Below are 20,084 nucleotides of genomic sequence, written 5' to 3'. Positions count from 1 at the left end.
TGTATGGTCCTTTTTATTTCTAAAATATTTATTATAATTTGAAAATTAAGAGAATCCTGAATGTCTCAGGTTAGAAAAAGGACGCAGCGTATGTGTTCCTCAATAATGCTTCAGGTAAAAATTCATTTATCCTTCCTATTGCCTGAGAATTACATTGTTGGACCCTTATATTTAAAAAGTTTTGAGTTGTCATTATGCCTGTAGTTGCATGGGAGCTCCTACCCAGTTGGAGGTTGACAGAAGAAAATGATGTTTTGCGTCGATGTGTGATTTATTACATGTTGAATTCGCAGATTGACTGCGTAACCGAACTGTTTAAGTGTTCACTTTACTTCCTAGTGGGACATGAGGTCATATACTATTTCCCCGGCTGTCAGTGATTTGACACCCGTACGCGTCAGCAATTTGAATGTTTTGATAATCTATGTTCACGTACAAGAAATGTATGAGACTGGTCTGTTTAAGTACCAAACTGACTGACTAACTAATGGTGCTTCTACTTATAAATGCATAGTAATTGTCCAGTGTTCACTTTACTTCCTAGGGGGACTTGAGGTCGTATACTATTTCCCTGGCTGTCAGCAATTTGATATCCGTACGTGTCGGCAATTTGAATGTTTTGATAATCTATGTTTACGTACAGGAAATGTATGATACTGAACTGACTGACTAACTAAGAATGCTTCTACAAATATATAGTAATTTTACAGTGTTCACTTTACTTCCTAGTGGGGACTTGAGGTCGTATACTATTTCCTTGGCTGTCAGCAATTTGAATGTTTTGATAGTAGGATTTCCGGGGAGCCCTGAATAACAATAAAATCATTTTATAGAAATGTCAAAGATTCGACTGGATAATTATGACAAGGCGAAGTTGACCGCAGTATGTCAGTCATGTTTATATAGATGGCTCTAGGACTGACTGATTCTGATAGCAATAACCGCTTGATAAAATTATCCGAATTCCGCTGTATAATATAATGTTTAAATGTTATGTAAAACTATTTTTGTTTATGTAAATAAGATACGATTTTGATTTGATAATTTTATGAGGATCTGTTCTAAGGATCATGTCAGCAGATGTTTATAGGTTATTTGCATGCAATCGGATTGTGGTTCTGTGGTAGTGTCGCAGACACGCGGATCAGATGTCCGGGGTGCGAACCCCTTCTACGACAACTTGATTTCTATTATCTCGCAATGAGGAAGTTCAGTGTATTTTTTATGTGTCGTATTATTTTCATTTTATTTTTGCACCACAACAGGCCCGGAGGCCCAATTACAGTGGCGAATTGCGTCACAGAACACCCAGGCTTGAGAAAAATCACATTTAATTTTTTTGTGTTCTCACCGGGAATCGAACCCGGAACCTTCCGTCTGTGAGTCAGCCACTTCTCTGATTGTGATTCGGCTATCGTTCAAAACCATTTTATTCACTTTTTCCACGTTTTCATCATTTATTGATGTGCTGGGGCGTCCGGGCCGTCCGTCATCTTCAACATCTTCACGGCCATCTCGGAAACGCTTATACCAAGCGTAAACTCTTGTTCACTCATAGCAGACTCACCATAGGCCTTTGTTAACATTTCACACACTTTTTTACACTTTATTGAATTTTTTAGACAAAATTTGATACAAATTCTTTGATCCATTATTTTAACAAACGAAAATCGCTGAGCTCATATAAACACGTCCAACCTCAGTGGCTGCCACAGACAAAGTAAGCAATGAATACAGCTGAAAATGTTTGCATACTTCAGGGGCACGTATACCAACATAATAATAAATAACAATTGACAGTCAGACTACCCAAACCAGCGAAATTTAAAAATTATCGTATTCAATACAAGTTTTTATTTATCATTTTCGGGTTTAGAAACGAGGGCCGCAGTTGGCAGCACCGCCGGCAGCGCTTCTAATAAACGCCGCGTACAAGTATGGCGCCGAAACGTCGTGCGTGCCGTTTGTCCTGCAGGGCACGAAATGTCTCGTTTTCGCGTAATTCGAAATACGCACATTTCGAACCTTTGTAGAAAATTTATCCGACTTCGCAGGAAAAATATCATCGTAAATTTTTGCCTGAACACAAAAACATAAATAATTTAAAAAAACGTGCAAAGACCCCATTAGATGCTCTAATTTCCTGTAGCTCTGGACTTCCTCACTGAGTAAATCTTAAGTTTTGTAAAGCGTAGTATAGGAATTTGTGATTTAGCGTTTTATTTTTAAATTATGTTTATTAATATTATGTTTGTATGCAAATTTTTCTAATAAAGTGAATATTTTTACTTAGTTCATTGTTTTATTTGATTATATTATGCTTCCTCCTAAGTATCTTTGAAGGCCGATTTCAGCAAATAATAGCCTATTAAGTACTAACTTTTTGTATTATGACGAGAGCTTAGAGTCTAGCGCAGTTTTTAAAGTTTTTCAGATACTGAGGAATTGCCTTTTTTTAATTTATTTTTTATTTTTAAATCATATAATACAAAGTATTTCACAAGTATAATACGTTGAATTACATTCCCAGGAGTTACAACAACACACAATATTAGCATTTATAAAATAACACATATTGAGAACAACAAAGAAACAAAGCAAGTTTAGCACCTTTATAACTAAATATAGCACAACAATATATGCGCCTAAAACCTTTTCTTACACAAGCAGAATAAATATATATAGAAAAAACGCTTTTAAGAATAAAAAAAAGTCGTGAATCTATCTACTAAGGGAGATAGGGTCATTAACATCACATGCCATGCGTATGATGCTGCCATAGTGATGATGAGAACATATCCATCTCAGTTAGTAAACATCTGGATGCCTAATAAATGTTGTATAGTACAACGAACACATGATTATTGGCAACATAATTCGGATACACAAAACGTGTGTCAAACCAAATAGATTTAGATTTTTAATTTTAAGTTGAAATTTCAAGGCTGAATCGCTCGAACATAAATTCTGCATTTTATGTCAAAACTTTTGTCGCTTCCATTAACGTTACAAAGCTGATTATTTTATGCGTGTTAACGACTAAGTACACTTTGGGCATGTGTTAAGTGTCATCATTTTTGAGGGCTCGGGGCATAGAATTAGGAATAGTCCAGAAGGGGCGTAGAATCATATTTAAATGCATCGGACTGTATTCAAAAATCCCCCCTTTTTCGCCGCGCGCATGCGTAAAGTCGCCGCGTAATGTTGTCAGGTTGCTAAAAATATAATCATAACACAAACGTAAGATAATTTTATATTTTAAAAAAAGCAATTTGTTAATTTCTCTAGAGTTTTATTGTACCGACGGAAACATTGATTGACACAACAGAGTAGATAAGTAAAGGGTCATTTAATTAGAGTAATTTAATCAATGAACTTTAAACTTAAAAAATAAAATATTTTACATTTAATTGATATTTTGATGTCGTGTTAAATAATATTTGATGGTTTAAAGATAATGTCTGTCAAATGTCCACCAGGGCGTTGTTTAATCCGAGAGATCAAATTTTCATTAGTTCTCTCATAAGATGAGCAAAGTAGCGTAAACATTTGACTTCTCTGGCAACACTAACAAAATATCCATTTTGTTTTCTTTGACAATCTGACAGATGGAAAAATAATTACATTTTTAAGTAATGCATTTGCTACTTACACATGAAATGTGATCCCATCCAGTTTCTTTAAGATCCCAACAAAATTTCTACACTTTAAAACGACAACACGGCATAGTTGAATTCAAATCGGGAGTTGCGTATTGAGTGACGTCTAAAAAGAAACTAATCGGTCAAAGCATAAAACTACTATTTGAAGAATTGTTTAGTTGCCCTCTGTTTGATGCACGTATGCGGTTTCTAGACTATTCTTAATTCTATAGCTCCTTAGGGCATGTTTATGTATTAATGTCAATGTCATCCAGCATGTCTACAGACATTTGGACATACTAAAAAATTGTTGTTTTTATTATATGATATTGATATATTCAATGACGTCAATTAAGTTGGTGAAGACAATTTATTTCAACATGAATTACGTATGCAAAGCTGAAAAAAATGTATAATGTCATATTGTAAAGTTTTTTAAATTTGGACTTCGATTGGTTTATCGAATGACGTCACAAATATTTATAAATGGCGGTCTAAGAGAGCGTTCTAAAATATGAAATTCCGCTTCTTGTTCAACAGCATTCGGCGTATTTTTATTGTTTTTCGGATTTTGTACATTGGGTAGATGTTGAAGAAAGTCGAGAAAAGTTTGACATGGTCAAATTCAAAAGAGAAATGACAAGAGTCGGAATAATTGACGCGCGTGCTTAGAAGATATTTATATTTTTGTACCGTAGTGAGATATGATAGCCCAATGGAGCTCTCTGTAATCTGGTAGCTTTTAGAAGATAATCTAAAAGTACATAATATGCATTTGATTGGATAAAGGAAAAGAGTGAATTGAATTCTTCACTGACTGGGATTAAATTTATTAGACGTGATCAATTCACCGACTTCTTCTACTACTCGCCTACTTCTACGGAGAAATGGTGTGATGGTAGTAGTAGTAGTAAATAAGTATTTTTTACATGAGATATTGTTTATCCAGAAGATGGCTCCTGCAACTGTAGCCAAAACGTCGAAAGTCAAAAGCTTACGAGATCAACCAAAGAAATCTGACAAGAGTGACCGTGGAAATCAGTTTTCGAACGCCCCTCCGATACATATTTTTTGTCTCGGTATTATCTCTTGTGACTTACGTACGTCAAATTGTATGTCAAATTTCAAATCTTAACCTCATATTCAAATAATTGAACAATAATTCCATGTTATGAAGAATTAGAATGGTGAACTACGCGCTGTAGTTGATAAAAAGTACGCCCGCACGTAGAAGGTGATATAAATTTGCATGACAATCAAATTACGCTTTAATTATGTATAGAAATCATCGGTAAATACTTTGATCAATTTTGAGGTTAATTTGTTTCGTAATCGAATCTAATGTGTGGGAGTTTAGCGTGTATTGGAAAAACAAGGATAAAAGTCGGGTGAATATTGTCAGAATAAAATCTTCGTACGGTAGGTGCACAAGTGTCGAGGTCTGTGCGTCGTTTTGTGCAAGGCTAATGAGGCAAAATTAGCAGTTCGCAATGGAGTCCTGGTGCCGACCTCGCTGTATGGAGGCGAGGTATGGAATTGGGAAAACTAGAGTGAACGTAGGGTATTCACCCTGTCGAAATGCGATCTCTGTGTCGTCAAACTGTCCACGATAAGTGTCGAGATCCGCGCGTCATGTGAGGTTGAGATGAGCATTATCGACAAAATCAGGACACAATGGGCCGCGTTCGATAGTAACAATAATCATTGGAAGGGCTATCTCTATGTTGAACAATATTTCTTTGGACATTGACATTTTTCACGTCTATGAGGGAGTTTTTCGTTACAAGATTCTCTTACTTTTTTAACATATTATTCTCTGGATATTATGTATACTTATGTGTTATTTTTATATATACCTAATTTCACCTTGTTATTTTAATTATGTCGGCCTCGTGGTGTAACGGTGAGCGCGTTTGCTTCTACTACTATAGCTCGATGACAGTCAATAAAAATAATATTAATAAATTTTGACAATTTTCATAGCGCCGTTTTCGTGAATAATCACTCCAAGGGCGCTGTACATTATACTTAATTACGATTCACTTACACACTCATTTTATAAATTACCCATACACATATGTATTATGTTTGTATTCCTTTTAAGCAGTAGCACTTTTCAAATAAGGAAACGATTTCACAAATAAATAAGTTTTTATTTTTTTTCTAAAAAGCGATTCTGTTGCACAATTTCGTAGTTCTTCAGAACTACCTTCAGGTAAGGCATTTCACGCCCAAGGTTCGGCTATTGCAAAAGCTCTATCACCAAATTTGGAACTCTGGTTGCGTAATTGGGGTAGTATCACCTTCCCTGCAGCCTACAGCAGAACAGGAGGCTGAGCGGAGAGTGAGGCGCCTATCTGCCAACTCATCCGGAATGCAGAGTTCCTTAAGGTATTGAGGAGCCGTGTTACGCATTGTTTTATACATTAACCAACACAGCTTACACTCAACCCTTTCAGGAAAACTATGCAGGTAGCCAGTGCAGACTTTGAAGCAACTGTGTAATAAGTCGTCTCCGGAGTTTGTTCTATCCTTCCTCTTATTAATTAATTCCTTACAAAGTCAAACCAAAGCGCTACCGAGATTCTTCTGAGACATTTATTCTCGAAACTCAGAATTTCAATGTTTTTTTAATTTTTTTTTTTATTTAAATCTTAAAGTAGGGCACACATATCATACATATTGTTATGTGTGTTCTAATAATAACATTGCAAATATATTTAATTTATAAATTGTTTATCACATATGTCTTGACCATTATTTTAAATTTTGATATGTTTTTTTCTTCATAAATATTTTTTTCCATTTCGTAATACTTTTGAATTGCTTGAAATAAAATTGAATTTTGTGACTTTGCCTTTTTCCTAAATGGAAGTCTAATCTTGTTCTTTTCTCTAGTATTGTGATCGTGTTCATGCTGGTTCCGATCAATTTTTTTCCAAAATTCTGTTTTTTTATTAGAGTTTATAATTTTATGAACAAATATCATTGTATTGTAAAATATTCTTTGTTTATATGTTAATAATTTCATTTCATTTACCATCGACTTTACCCTCGTATATCTGTTTTTTTTCAAAATGATTCTGAAGGCTTTATTTTGTAATACAGTTAGTTTATCTATGTTTTCTTTGTTTGATAAAAATAAAATGCTACTACAGTAGTTAACGTGTGGTTCAATAATTGCTTTGTAAATAGTTTTTAGTTTTGTTTTAGTTTTATTTGTTTATCTATAAATCATATAACACAAAGTATTTTACAAGTATAATACGTTGAATTACATTCCCAGGAGTTACAACTACTTAATTCGGGACATAAATAATATTAGCATTTAGAAAATAACACATATTGAGAACAACAAAGAAACAAAGCAAGTTTAGCACCTTTATAACTAAATATAGCACAACAATATATACGCCTAAAACCTTTTCTTACACGAGCAGAATAAATATATACATAAAAAAACGCTTTTAAGAATAAAAAAAAGTAGTGAATCTACTAAGGGAGATAAGGCCATTAACATCACACGCCATGCAGATGATGCTGCCATAGTGATGATGAGAACATATCCATCTCAGTTAGTAAACATCTGGATGCCTAAGAAATGTCGTATAGTACAATGAACACATGATTATTGGCAACATAATTCGGATATACAAAACGTGCGTCAGACCAAATCATGGTGTATACAACAGAGGCGAGGATAGATAGAGAGAAAATAAAAAATACAAAAAACCAAATAGAAAAACTAAATAGAAAAACCAAATAACTGCTCAGAACGTCAGAGATGAAAGTACTAAAAGCAATCGCAGGGAAGCCCAAAAGAGGCAGAATCTAAATTGGGATAAAGATATGATTTTTAATTTTATTTATTCATATATATGTATATTACAAAATGGAATATCTTGATTCATGCATAAAGAGATAGTTAAAATTATCATCATTTCCTTTCCGCACCTAATGGTGCATAGGGCACTGCATTGGGACACCAATCGCAGCGTATCTTGATCATTTTGGTTACATGAAGAGAAGATGATCAGTTTTACGCTTCAGGTGCCAGTCCAGGGACTATGAAATATTCTAGTGTGAAAACACTCTTTAAAATAAATATTTTATGTCAACCTTGTCGGGAATCGAACCCGAGACCTCTCACATGGTGGGCAAACATGTTGACCATTACACCACGAGGCCGACAAAAATCCTAATTAAGATTGACAAATTATCCAGTCCGGTAAATCCAGTCTATTGTCTATAAACATTTGGATAAACTCAAAATATTGTTGAAAAATATTTTTAGTTGGACAAACTCAAATAACTCAAAAAACGAAAAATATTGTATTAAAACCTACTGGTTTAGGAAGAAGTTTAAAAATTAGAAAATTGTTTTCAGGCGTTGCCTTGTATGTGAAATAATTCGATGTGATGAATCTTTTCGCAACAGTAAAGGTTTCAGCTCTTTAACTTCACTAAAATCGACAGATGGAAGAATTGAAGAAATATGGATGTTTAAACATTTAAAGTGTCACTGTGGTGTGGGTGGTCACTTAAACCAGCTAATGACTGGTCATAAGACCTGTAAATGCCTAGACTTCCATATTTTCTTCTCTGAAGTGTTTTGCATCTCTGTTTTAATTTGTTAAAATGATTTGTTTTTATTTACGTATATATTTTTTTCAGATCAGCAATGGATAGACCGAGATAAAAATATTAATTAAAAAATAGTACGCTATATTTTTTAAAATGTGGAAAAGTTCAAAAAAAGTGTTCGAGCGATGTTCCGTTCTTTATTCGAAAACATCGTTTGGAATCATCAAGTTGGTACCGCAAAATTTCAACCGCCATCACTGTACCAACTTGAGCAGAATAAATTATAGAAAAAATGGCTGTGATAGTGTTATTTGTACTAGTTATAATAGGTTTAATTCGAGTTTTGCCAATGACAAATGTCCAAAGTTCCTAGATGCCATTTCCGACGAAAAACAGAAGAGCGAGGCCATACATTTTGGGTCGGCCAATCGGAGAAGCCGCTTCGAAATGTCCAAAGAACCGTCGGCCATTTTGGAGGCGAAAAAAACAAACGGTTTTCCAAATATGACCCTTATTGCAAATGCACCAAAGAATTATAATAGCTTGAAAAATAAATTAGATCCATACATCAGATTGATGCGACTGGACAAACCGATTGGTGAGTTGATTATTTATTTTATTTTGAATTCAGAATGATTAATTTTTCTTCTTCTTCTTTTAATCGTATCGGGGTAGGCAGAGAGGATAGAACGCCACATCACTCCTTTTCCTCAGCCTTTGCATCCAGATCTCTCTTCCTCTACATTGATTCGTCCTCTCCATTCTGATGTTTGACGTGTCCTTTTTTAGGTATTTATTAAATTCAGTGATGCCATGTCTTTCTCGACTTCTGCATCCATCAACATTCGCATTGTTGATTACGTCCAAATTTTTGCAGACAGGCTGGATTCACTCCCTAGAGAGTTGTTTAGGTTCATATTTGTTGCAACAGAGAGGGAAATCATTTTTGAGAAGGGAATACGAAAGTCTATGCATTTACAGGGTTTATGCCCTGTCTTTGGCTGGTTTGAGTGGCCACTTTATTCACTGTGCAACATTCACCATTCTGCCCGTGTACAAACATCCAGCCTGTCTACAAACATTTGGATACACTCAAAACAAGCGTGAGTCAAGTGTCTTGACCACTACATCACGGAGACCGCCCTTGAACCTGTAGCAATTGCACAGAAATCTTTAATCCGAGTAATTAAAAAAAAAACATTTCTTTATCCAAATGACTTGCTCTTTAAAGAATTCAGAGTACTGAATATTATTCAACAGTATATATTGAGAACGGTAGTGGTTACACACATCAATAGAGACATTTACCCAAGCGTCAACCACAACCATAATACAAGATACTCTGATAGGGATCTGATACTACGTGAAGGGGTCAACACTGTTCTGGCATCGAGACAACACTATTACGTAGGCAAAAAGGTCCATAACCTTTTGCCAGAATCATGGAAAGACGGGAGTGTTGTCAAGTTACGGAAGGTGTTGACCTCGCTCTTTTGTGACATTGGTCGTAGGAGACAGAAAAGTTGATGCATGCCACGGATTGGAGATTCTTACTGGATGTCGAAAATAAAATATCAAAAAAGGAATATATAAAAAATATATATTTATAGATGGCTACCATGAAGTTTCGCATAAATAAATTGTCTATGTTTTTATGAATGTATGTATGTGTGTATGCGCATGGGTGTATGTATGTGTGTGTGTGTGTATATGTGTTGAATTAGATGGAGAAGTTCTTGAGAATGTTGAAAGCATAAAATATCTAGGAGTTTGGATTGACTCTAAATTATCTTTTTCAAAAAATGCAGACTATACGAGTAAGAAAATCGCAAAGAAGGTATCCCTGTTAGGAAGGATAAGGAATAAATTAGACATTAAAACCTCTCTGCTGATATTTAAAAGTATTATCGTTCCCCACATTGATTATTGCTCCAGTATTTTATATTTAAGTAATGAAGGAGATCTAAAAAGACTCCAAATAATACAAAACAAAGCGATGAGGATAATATTAAGATGTGGGAGACGAACAAATGTTAAGAAAATGATTCAACTTCTAGATATCATTACAATTGATCAAAGAATCAAATTCAATGTTGCCAATGAAATAAACAAAATTATTAAAGGAATAGTTCCGAGATATTTTCAAAATAAACTAAAAAATTATGAGTTCTTTCATAGAAACTATGCAACAAGAGGATCTCAAAATATAAGACTGGAAAAAAAATCAAAAGCAATGTCCCAGAACTGCCGCATGTGCGAGGGAATACAACTATTTGAAGAAATGCCAGAAAGCATAAAAAATGAAATTAATGTAAATATATTTAAAATTAAATGTAAAAAGTATATATGTGAAAAATATTAGGTAGTAAATAGTGTAAATAGTGAATATAATTAATGAAAATGTACAAATGAAACAGTTAATATTATAAATTAGGATACTAAGTGTATAATAGTGATAAATAATGTTAGAATAATTATAGATGTAAATATTGTGTTGTAAATATATATTAGACTATGTAAATACATAGAACTAAATAAATAAATAATATAATATAATATAATATAATATAATATAATATATATGTGTGTGTGTGTGTATATATGTGTGTATGTGTGTATGTATATGTATCAAAATGTGTATACGAATAAGTTTATATTTTATTTGTCTGTGCTCTCTATTAATTTGTTAATTATTATAATATGTTAGAATGTAATTGCCTAGCTTGGAACGGGGTATGTACCCTTGTTAGCTGGGCAAAGTGAACGTAAAATTGTATTTTGATAAAGAGTGTAAATAAATAAATAAAATAAATGTGAATGTTTCTGTTTTTAAAATATTATTTTTCATTGCTTGTAGACGTAGTGCTCATAGAGAAGCCGGTATTCTAAAACCTCGCGTCTCCGTTGCAGGAACGTGGCTGCTCTTCTGGCCGTGCGGCTGGTCCATCCTGCTGGCCGCCGGGCCCGAGGTCTGCTCGGCGGGAGCCGCCGTCCACACCCTGGGCCTGTTCCTCGCCGGCTCCCTGGTGATGCGGGGGGCCGGGTGCACCATCAACGACCTCTGGGACAGAGACATCGACGCCAAGGTGACTGGCCCCCGGCGCTTCCTCTGTCCGTTGACATGTTAGATATTAGCGGTGGTGGAAATGTCCGTTGAAAGTGACGTTATATTTGAAGATATTCAGAAGTACAAAACAAACCGGCAAAATCCCAAACCTACACCACTATCAATATTTATTTACTATATGTTCGAGGCATATATCGCACCCCTAGTTTTAGACTATGGTAATTTAAAAAACTGAGATTTCGAGTTAATAATGTAGAAGTTTCAATAATATCATAAACCAGCTGCTCAAAAACTATCACAAGTCCAAATAAACTGTTCTGAATTTAATAACACAAAATACTGTCTTGAATTTTCTTAAATCATATTGTGTGATATTTCAAGACTATGATATTTTGAGTTGCTATAGTCTTGAATCAGAAAACAACATTTTTATGAATTTGAGACTTACATTTTAAATTATCATAGTTTAGGAATAGACAAATTACTTAATTTTGAGTTTTGGTACCACATTAAATTTTGACAGTCATTGTTTTGTTTCGAAGCGCTCGTTACATTGTTTATGGAGATTTCGTTTTAAGCACTTTTATGCACTTTAAGTATTCATTTATTTTTCAAGATGAGTTCATTTAGAAGTAAATATATTGTTGAATTGGCTAAAAGACACGACAATCATAAAAAAATTGATGCTGAATTATAACAATATGTTAGGGATCACATCAATAGCATCCCAGGGGTGGAATCCCACTTTCTGAGAGCCCAAACTACCAGAGAGATCATTGATGGGTCTTTGAATTTGGCAACACTATATATATATATTTTTTTTTATTTTTTAAACTTTTTGTACATAATGTTATTTGTACATTAGCGGGCTTATTGCCAAATGGCAATTTCTTCCAACCAACCGATAAAATAAAAGTTTTATTTTTATAATTCAAGTTACAGAACATATTCAATAGAAAAAAAAGATTAAAAAGCTAAAGATATATAAAAATAGAAATAAACGTAATAAATAACCTTAAATTAAAACTTGAAAATTTCTTTGTCTGTATATTTTGGCCAAAAATAAAAAACAGCATTGTTTAAAATGAATGTGAGTTTATTATTTTGCACCGAAAAATTATCTCATTTCCTACTTTTGTTAGTGCAATAATAATGTACATGATAAGTTAACTCAAAATCTTAATTCAAATATTTTATTGGTCTAGTTTTAGAGTATGATATCTCAAAAACACGACTATAAACACAATTTCCTTATAATATTTTATTTTATAAACATTGCGTTTTAAAATACAAATCCTGACATACTAATTGTAAAAAAACCACGGTTAACTGAACACATTCTTTGATTTCTTTCGGAGAAATGAAACTTTAAATTCGATTATCTCAGAATGCTATTTTTTTACTTATCATAGTCTAAGACTAGGGGTGCGTTATGTTCGATTCTGCTGGGTTAGAGCTCGTGTTGCGGAAATCGGAAATGAGAGAGCAGATGAGCTAGCCAAGGCTGCTACGTTCAAAAAAGTGAGGCCGAACTTCGATGAAGTCCCAATAAGCCACGTAAGGCGGTCCCTTTCAAAAGATAAATCAAACGAGTGGAGGAAAATTTACGAAGAAAAAACTGCCAATAAGTGGATCAAGCAACTTTTGAGAAGCACAGACGAGGCCAAAACATTTTGGAAGCATCGCCTACACACGAACTAACTCAGGCTCTCTCGGGGCATGGATGCATGGGGGAATATCTGCATCGCTTCGGGCTGCGAGACGATAGTTGCTGTCCATGTGATGGCATCACTGAGCAGACTGTGGAACATCTTATATACTGTCCAATCTTCGATAGGCCGAGGTGGAGCTTGAATGCAAAGTAAACGCTCGGATTGCCGCGACTAATAACCTAGCTGAGCTCCTGAACTGTAATGATACACGAAGAGAGACTGTTCGATTCATTACAGGGACGATCGAGCACGCTAAGTTATTTAATGGTGGTATCTAGCTTCTTTTGTTTTTTTGTGTCTAACTTTTATGATTTTTTTATATTTTTTTATTTGTTAATGTAATAAATATATCGGATAAAACCTTGCACATAACAAAAGCAAGGTACAAATAATTTGCAACTAAAAAAATAAAATATATCTATTTACCTAATAATCCCTCCTTCTCTGCAGGTGGAGAGAACCAAGAACCGACCCCTGGTGAGCGGGGCTCTGGACACCAAATCGGCCCTCATCTTCCTCACCGGGCAACTTACGATAGGACTGTCCATACTTCTCCAACTTAACGTGCTCAGTATCATTCTTGGAGCGTCTAGTTTAGGTATTTATTTATCTGACAATTGTAGCCGCTTCTTACTTACATTCAAATCAAGTATGAAATGTCACTTCCTGAAAATTATTCCTGTCTCGTCCCTCTTTCTTCCCTCCTCTCTTCATAGCATAGTGTAGATATTTAGTCAATTTTTATTTCTTAAAAAAATATGTACTGACAACTCGGTTATTACGTGGAAGACGGGACCGACTGAATTTATTCATTTTATTTATGTATTCATATTTTTTGTCTTACAAACTATAATTAATAATAAAAATAATGTGACCTCACTGGGGTTACCCGTGCCGAGGTCACTTAACAATATAACTAACTAACTAGAGAAAAATAGAGCATAGTAGTAAGTTTGTCAAGTGTTCATGCCAAGAACTAAGCAATAAAAAACTAAATAAATAAAGCACTGTATCAACTCCACGGTTAACAAAGGGAGATAGATGTCCGAAGAGAATCTTTTGTAGACAGTAGGTAGATATCGTCACCATGTGGTCCACTAGGCTGCTGGAGAATTTCTGGAAACGCACGTGTGTAGACTGGGGGATTATGCCTATTGTTCCAACGACTTGGTGTCCATTTTGGTCCTTTGGTTTATCGTGTGGTTAATAATAATTGTTGTTTGAGTTGATTTTCGCAGAACCACAGAAAGAAAAAAATGCTCATTTATAACAAATAAAAATACAATATTACTACTAAATATAATTTTTTACATGAATTAAATACATATAGTTACATCAACGTTTATTATTACCCATTACGTTAAAGAAATAAACAATTCTTGTGTACATCACTATGTAGTGGCAGTGACGTCTTACAATAGTTTATTTTATTTTAACCATTCATATTTTTAGGATAACATATATAAATTACAAACGGTGTTTTTAATCAGTGCTACATAAAGAAGAATTATAAATGTAACTTCTCTCTTCTTTCTTAAATATATTGTATTCCTGACTGTTATTTTTACTATCTTTGTTCATATCATTAAGGAACAATATTCCTCTGTAAGTATAATGATGTTGATTAAGATGTTACCACCTGTTCTAGGTCGCGTACTTACATTTTGTGACCTAGAAATACTACTATTATTTTGTCTTTATGTATTTGAAGCAAAAAAATTTTAAAAACAGTGGGAAAAGTAGACTACTTCGACTTAGACTATCATAAAACATTTTTTGCAGATTACCTATAAAATAAAACACCGCTCGCCACTGCTATGCACTTGAGGATGCTAATATGTTGATGATACAAATTCTTATTTAAAAAAAATAATATACATCCCTTTTTGTCTAGTCTAAGAATTATTTGGATATTTGATTAATTCAACTGTCCCGTGAACTGGGACGTTTCCAGCCCTGGTGGTGGTGTACCCGCTCGCCAAGAGGGTCACGGACTACCCCCAGCTGGTGCTCGGCCTGGCCTTCAACTGGGGCGCCCTTCTGGGCTGGACCGCCATCACGGCCGGCTTCGACCCCCGCGTCTGCCTGCCGCTCTACGCGGCCGGGATCTGCTGGACGATGCTGTACGACACCATATACGCCCACCAAGTAATGAAAAATTGATGTTATGACCGACAATATATTGAGTTTGTCCAAATGATTCAACTTTCTGCAGGCTGTTAATATTAACATATTACAACAGAGATGAAGAACATTTAAGAGAAGGTAATATAGAAGTTTAGGCATCTACAGGGCTTGTGACTTGTCATTGGCTGGTTTAAGTGGCCACTTTACACAATGTGTAACACTCACCATTCTGCCCATATTTTAACATCTACATCCCTTCAATTCTTACATCTGTTGATGTTTGTGGTGAAATAATTCAATTACACGAATCTCACCCGCATAAATAAAGATTTCAGCTCTTTAACTTCACGGCCGACAAACGGTCAGCAGCGGACGTGATGCCTTGTAAAGTACACAAGCGCGGTTAAGGCTCTCGGGAGGCATCTGCAGTATATGCCCCCCGAGCCGACCGTATCGCAACCGCTTGATGTAACAGTTGTCACCGGAGTTTGCTGCGTCCGTTCTCTTAATACTTTATCAAGAAGTGGATAATGAAGAAGGTTGCGCACAAATTGAAAGGATCAGGCCAGGGGTTTTTTCCTGATTTAAAAATGAGTACCAAAGGAAAACAAAATTTTCTGCTCTAGAAGATATTGCGTTGTTTACAGTAAAATCTCGATTTTACGTTTTCCTGCTTTTAATGCCGAAATGTTTACGTCCCATTGTTTTTTCCACACATTCTCATTAAAATATTCCTCCAATTAACGTTTTTCATAGCCCTGGTTTTACGCTGAAAATTTTTCGAAACTCATTTGATCTGTCAAAAGACGCCGAGCCGCGCGCCGCTGCGTTTGCACAAAATGGTGAATAAAATCAAGGTAAATAAAAAAATGTGAAGATTGTTGTCTCTAACTAAATTCAAAGTAGGTTCAGTGTAATAGACCATTTTGTTTAAGTGTCTAATTTTGTCATTTTACTAAATTGTGACATGCAGTTGACGCATGTTTAGGAAGAATAAGGTCTTTACATTAATAAATTACGATGCAGAAAGTTTAAAAATTTGGCAATAGAAATATTATTTGAATTTTAAACATAATTTGGAAAGAAGATTGTTTTAAAAGTGTGAAACAATTTTGCCGCGATGTAAATGACAGTTGAAATTCTGTGCTGCCATACTAAAAAAAGTGATGCTATATTAACAAAATTTCACAATATTTAGGGAAAAAAATCATTGTATGCATTTTATGCAAATTCAAAATTTTATTTTCGTGTTTTTAAGGTTAAGTACCTACATAAAATTATTAAAACATGTTTTTTTTTAATTCAATAAAAAAAAACACATTATGGTATTGATTGAAAAAATACAAAATATTTTTAATGAAATAATAGGTAAATATAAATGAGCCCCAATCAAGACCATTTTTGCCATTTTTCTGCAGTTTTTCATTTTCTCACTTGAACATTTTTTTTCACTGTTCTCCTGAAAAACGTAGAACAGGGGTTTTACTGTATATGTATCATTTATTTGATCACAAGCCTTCAAAATGGAATGTCAAGTAGACGAAACTGAGAGTTTCGACACCTCCCTTCCGTTCATGTTCAATCTAAAGAATGAAGCTGTCAGTGCTGCTTGCGATATTGCGCAGTGAAGATGCTATAAATTATCGACTTATTTGTCGTAAAATAATGATGGAGAATGCGTCGTTGACTAATTTGTTGTAATTTTATTTTTGTGTCTAAAAAATGCTTAATATCGAGTTATTATTGTTCATAGGACAAGCGGGACGACGCCATCATCGGCATTCGCTCCACGGCGCTGAAGTTCGGATCCGATACCAAGGCGTACTTGGCGCTGTTCGCCAGCGGGATGCTGGGAGGGTTGACCTTCTGCGGCCTGGAGGCCTCCTTGGCCTGGCCCTACTACGCCTGCCTGGCCTCCGTCGGAGCCCACCTCACAGCCCAGGTAGTGGAATTGTTTCCCCGCAAATAACTCATTATTTATTTAACTTTTTGTACATAATGTTATTTGTACATTGGCGGGCTTATTGCCAAATGGAAATTTCTTCCAACCAACCGATAAAATGATAGTTTTATTTTTATAATTCAAGTTACAGAACATATTCAATAAAAAATAAAGATTAAATAGCTAAAGATATATAAAAATGTAAATAAATATATTTGTTTATAAATTACCTTAAATCAAAACTATTACTCAATGGGAAAAAGGAAAAAAGAGGAAAGGAGGAGAGATTAAGGAAGAGAAAGGAGATGTTTCTTCAGACGTGATTTAAACAGAGATAATGTAGTAACATCTCTGATGGTGGATGGGAGATGATTTCACAGTGGAGCCGCATGGACACTATATGAGTTAGAGAAGAAAGAGGAATTGTGGATGGGTATTAAGAGAGTGCCTCGAGAATTAGAACAAAAAGGTAAACCACGAACTGATAAGTGTTGAAATTTTCACGCAGGTATATAGGAGCGTTAGGACTATGAAGTACATTGAACAGAAGTGAGAGGGAGTGATAGTCTCTCCGCTGTCTAATTTTGAGCCATTTCAGTTGGCTACGATAATCAGAAATGTGGTCATATTTCCCAAGATCAAAAATATACCTTATGCGTGTATTCTGAAGGCGTTCGAGTTTATCGAGTTGTTCACAGCTTAAATCAGTCGTGGAAACATCAGCGTAATCTAGAATGGGCAGTAGTAATGCTTGTACAATCATCCATATTGACTTTATTTTACGCATAGCTTATTTGGAGCATTCACAATTTGTAACGGACACCATATTTCTTCACCAGACAGGGCTCTGCAGATTGAACAAACACCTCGCTAGAATGCGCCTCTCTGAAACTTCGAGATGCAGGCTCTGCAGTGAAGGTGACGCAAAATTCTACGTGAATGAGATGCTTTATACGAGGGTTGCTACTTGTGTTTTGAGATAGACAAGTAAAAATAGATATTTATATAACAATGTTTGAGTATGTCCAAATGCTTGCAATCTGGCTGGATTTCTCCCTAGGGAAATGTTTATTATATTATGTACCAATGCAGTGCCCTATGCACTATTGGGTGCGGAAAGAGAATGATGATATATAAAATAGAATTTTGTGACTTTGCCTTTTTTTTAAATGGGAGTCTGATTTTTACCTTTTTTCTGGTATTATGATCATGTTTATTGTGGCTTTGATATTTTTTTTCCAAATTCAGTGTTTTTAAAAATGTCATTATTAATATTATATAGTTAGTACTAATGGTGAATAAAATCAAGGTAAATAAAAAAATGTGAAGATTGTTGTCTCTAACTAAATTCTAAGTAGGTTCAGTGTAATAGACCATTTTGTTTGAGTGTCTAATTTTACATACAATGACTTTTCCCCTAAATATTGGGAAATTTATTTATATGGCATTCTTTCCTCCTTAAATTCCTTGTAGTTTCTACCCATTTTTTTTTTCACTTGATCTTTGGTAATACTTAAATAATATTAAATTCAGTACATTTTTAAAAGTCGTATTCTCACATAAGTACACCCCTCTGTTGGTGAGAAGACCGGAGTTTGACGTTTGCAAAAATAATGTTGTAAAAAAGTAATTTTTTTTGGAATTCAACCATAAACAAGTACCTAGGTACCTACTTGAATTCAATATTTGAGTATTATCAATTTTTATTTTTGGAATTGAATCACGCACAAGTACCCAGATACCTACTAATCAATGAAAAGTCTTTTGCCAACGTTCGGGCAGGACAACGTCTGTCAGGTTGTCAGGTTCACTAGTATGTATATATATTTGTTCACTTAGTGACAATATGCAATGGCGATTGGATTAAATAAGAACTTTTCTCTGGTATAACGAGCAGATTCAGTCGGTGCCGTCTTCCTCGTTATGACCAAGTTCCACTGTATTAGAATGACGTATTTTTGAAACCGTTTTTCTGTTGCAGATCGCCACATTGGACATGGAAAATCCGAAAGACTGTGCAGACAAATTTGTGTCAAACAACACGGTCGGATTACTCATATTTTTGGGGATTTTACTAGGAAAGTGGAAGTACTATTTGGATTATTTTCCTCCCAAAGAAGAAGCCCAGACATCTTAATAAAAATATATTAAAACGTTAATTGAGTTCTGTTTTTATTTATTTTTTCAACTGCTAATTTATTTATTTAACACTTAATATACAAACAGGGGCGGGCATATTGCTTTAAGGCAATTTCTTCCTACCTACCCAAACCGTTCAGTGTGAGAAAATTACAAGTACATGGACATATTGAATCTTACAATTTTATACAAAATTAAAAACAAAGATTAACAAAATAAAAATATAAAAAATTTACACCATACCATGAAGAGAAGAGAGGGGGTGAGAAGGAAAGAAGAAGGATAAAGGAACAACTTAATTATTTAAATAGTGACATTTCAATCTTGATTTGAATGTAAATAAAGAAGGGGCGTCTCTAATATAAGTGGGTAAATTATTCCACAATTGAGCGGCTACTACTGTGATCCTCCTCTTGGAGGCAAGAAAATTAGAGTGATGAAAGGGTATTAAAAGGGTTCTCTCGTTTCTAGAACGAAGAGATAGTCCGTGTTGTGATAGAGGTTGGAAGAGCTCTCTCTCAGATAAACAGGCGAAGTGGGATTATTTAAAGCGCCCTTGAGGTGATTTTTTACAAAAATGGCGCTATACAAATCAGCCAAATATTATTAATATGGCCGCTGAACAAGTTGTATGATTATTCCGTTTCAAAATTTACACAACCGCATTTATAATCTACAGGCTGTTGATTTTTAAAAAGTTATATTTAATTTGAAGTAAATGTGCTATCTTTTAAAAAAATCTGTGTTGGATTAGAGGGTTGTGTAAAAAAATATGAATAAATGAAGAAAACACAAGGTACAAAAAAACACATTTTTTTTTTTCAAAAATGATGTATGATAGGTGCACAAATGTCGAGATTCGTGGACTGTGT

At 34.6% G+C, this 20,084-nt stretch overlaps 1 protein-coding gene across 4 annotated transcripts; it reads left to right on the top strand.

The window, feature by feature from the left end:
* The first annotated feature begins 4,700 nt into the window (after window positions 1–4,700).
* Window positions 4,701–19,232, top strand: Coq2 (ubiquinone biosynthesis protein COQ2, mitochondrial). Of its 4 annotated transcripts, none has more exons than XM_088235668.1 (7): window positions 4,701–4,875; window positions 8,316–8,823; window positions 11,136–11,311; window positions 13,455–13,602; window positions 14,959–15,152; window positions 16,885–17,073; window positions 19,055–19,232. In XM_088235668.1, exons 2-7 carry the CDS (start codon window positions 8,379–8,381, stop codon window positions 19,208–19,210), a joined length of 1,308 nt encoding a protein of 435 aa, XP_088091794.1. In that variant the 5' UTR covers window positions 4,701–4,875; window positions 8,316–8,378; the 3' UTR covers window positions 19,211–19,232. The 4 variants fall into 4 exon arrangements, with proteins under 4 accessions (XP_088091794.1, XP_088091798.1, XP_088091796.1 ...); XM_088235670.1 differs by lacking the exon at window positions 4,701–4,875 and adding an exon at window positions 4,954–5,169; XM_088235671.1 differs by lacking the exon at window positions 4,701–4,875 and adding an exon at window positions 5,746–6,032.
* Window positions 19,233–20,084: the final 852 nt, after the last annotated feature.

The sequence above is a fragment of the Micrasema longulum genome, unplaced genomic scaffold (genome assembly GCF_059751315.1).
Source record: "Micrasema longulum isolate JH-2025_06_02 unplaced genomic scaffold, ASM5975131v1 h1tg001416l, whole genome shotgun sequence".
NCBI lineage: Eukaryota > Metazoa > Arthropoda > Insecta > Trichoptera > Brachycentridae > Micrasema > Micrasema longulum.
This window is presented reverse-complemented; position numbering and strand designations above follow the sequence as displayed.

Coding starts and splice junctions, on each gene's coding strand:
- Coq2 (XM_088235668.1), top strand. CDS start 8,379: ATGTGGAAAAGTTCAAAAAAAGTGTTCGAGCGATGTTCCGTTCTTTAT. Junction 11,312..13,454: donor ACAGAGACATCGACGCCAAG/GTGACTGGCCCC, acceptor CCTTCTCTGCAG/GTGGAGAGAACCAAGAACCG. Junction 13,603..14,958: donor TCTTGGAGCGTCTAGTTTAG/GTATTTATTTAT, acceptor GGACGTTTCCAG/CCCTGGTGGTGGTGTACCCG.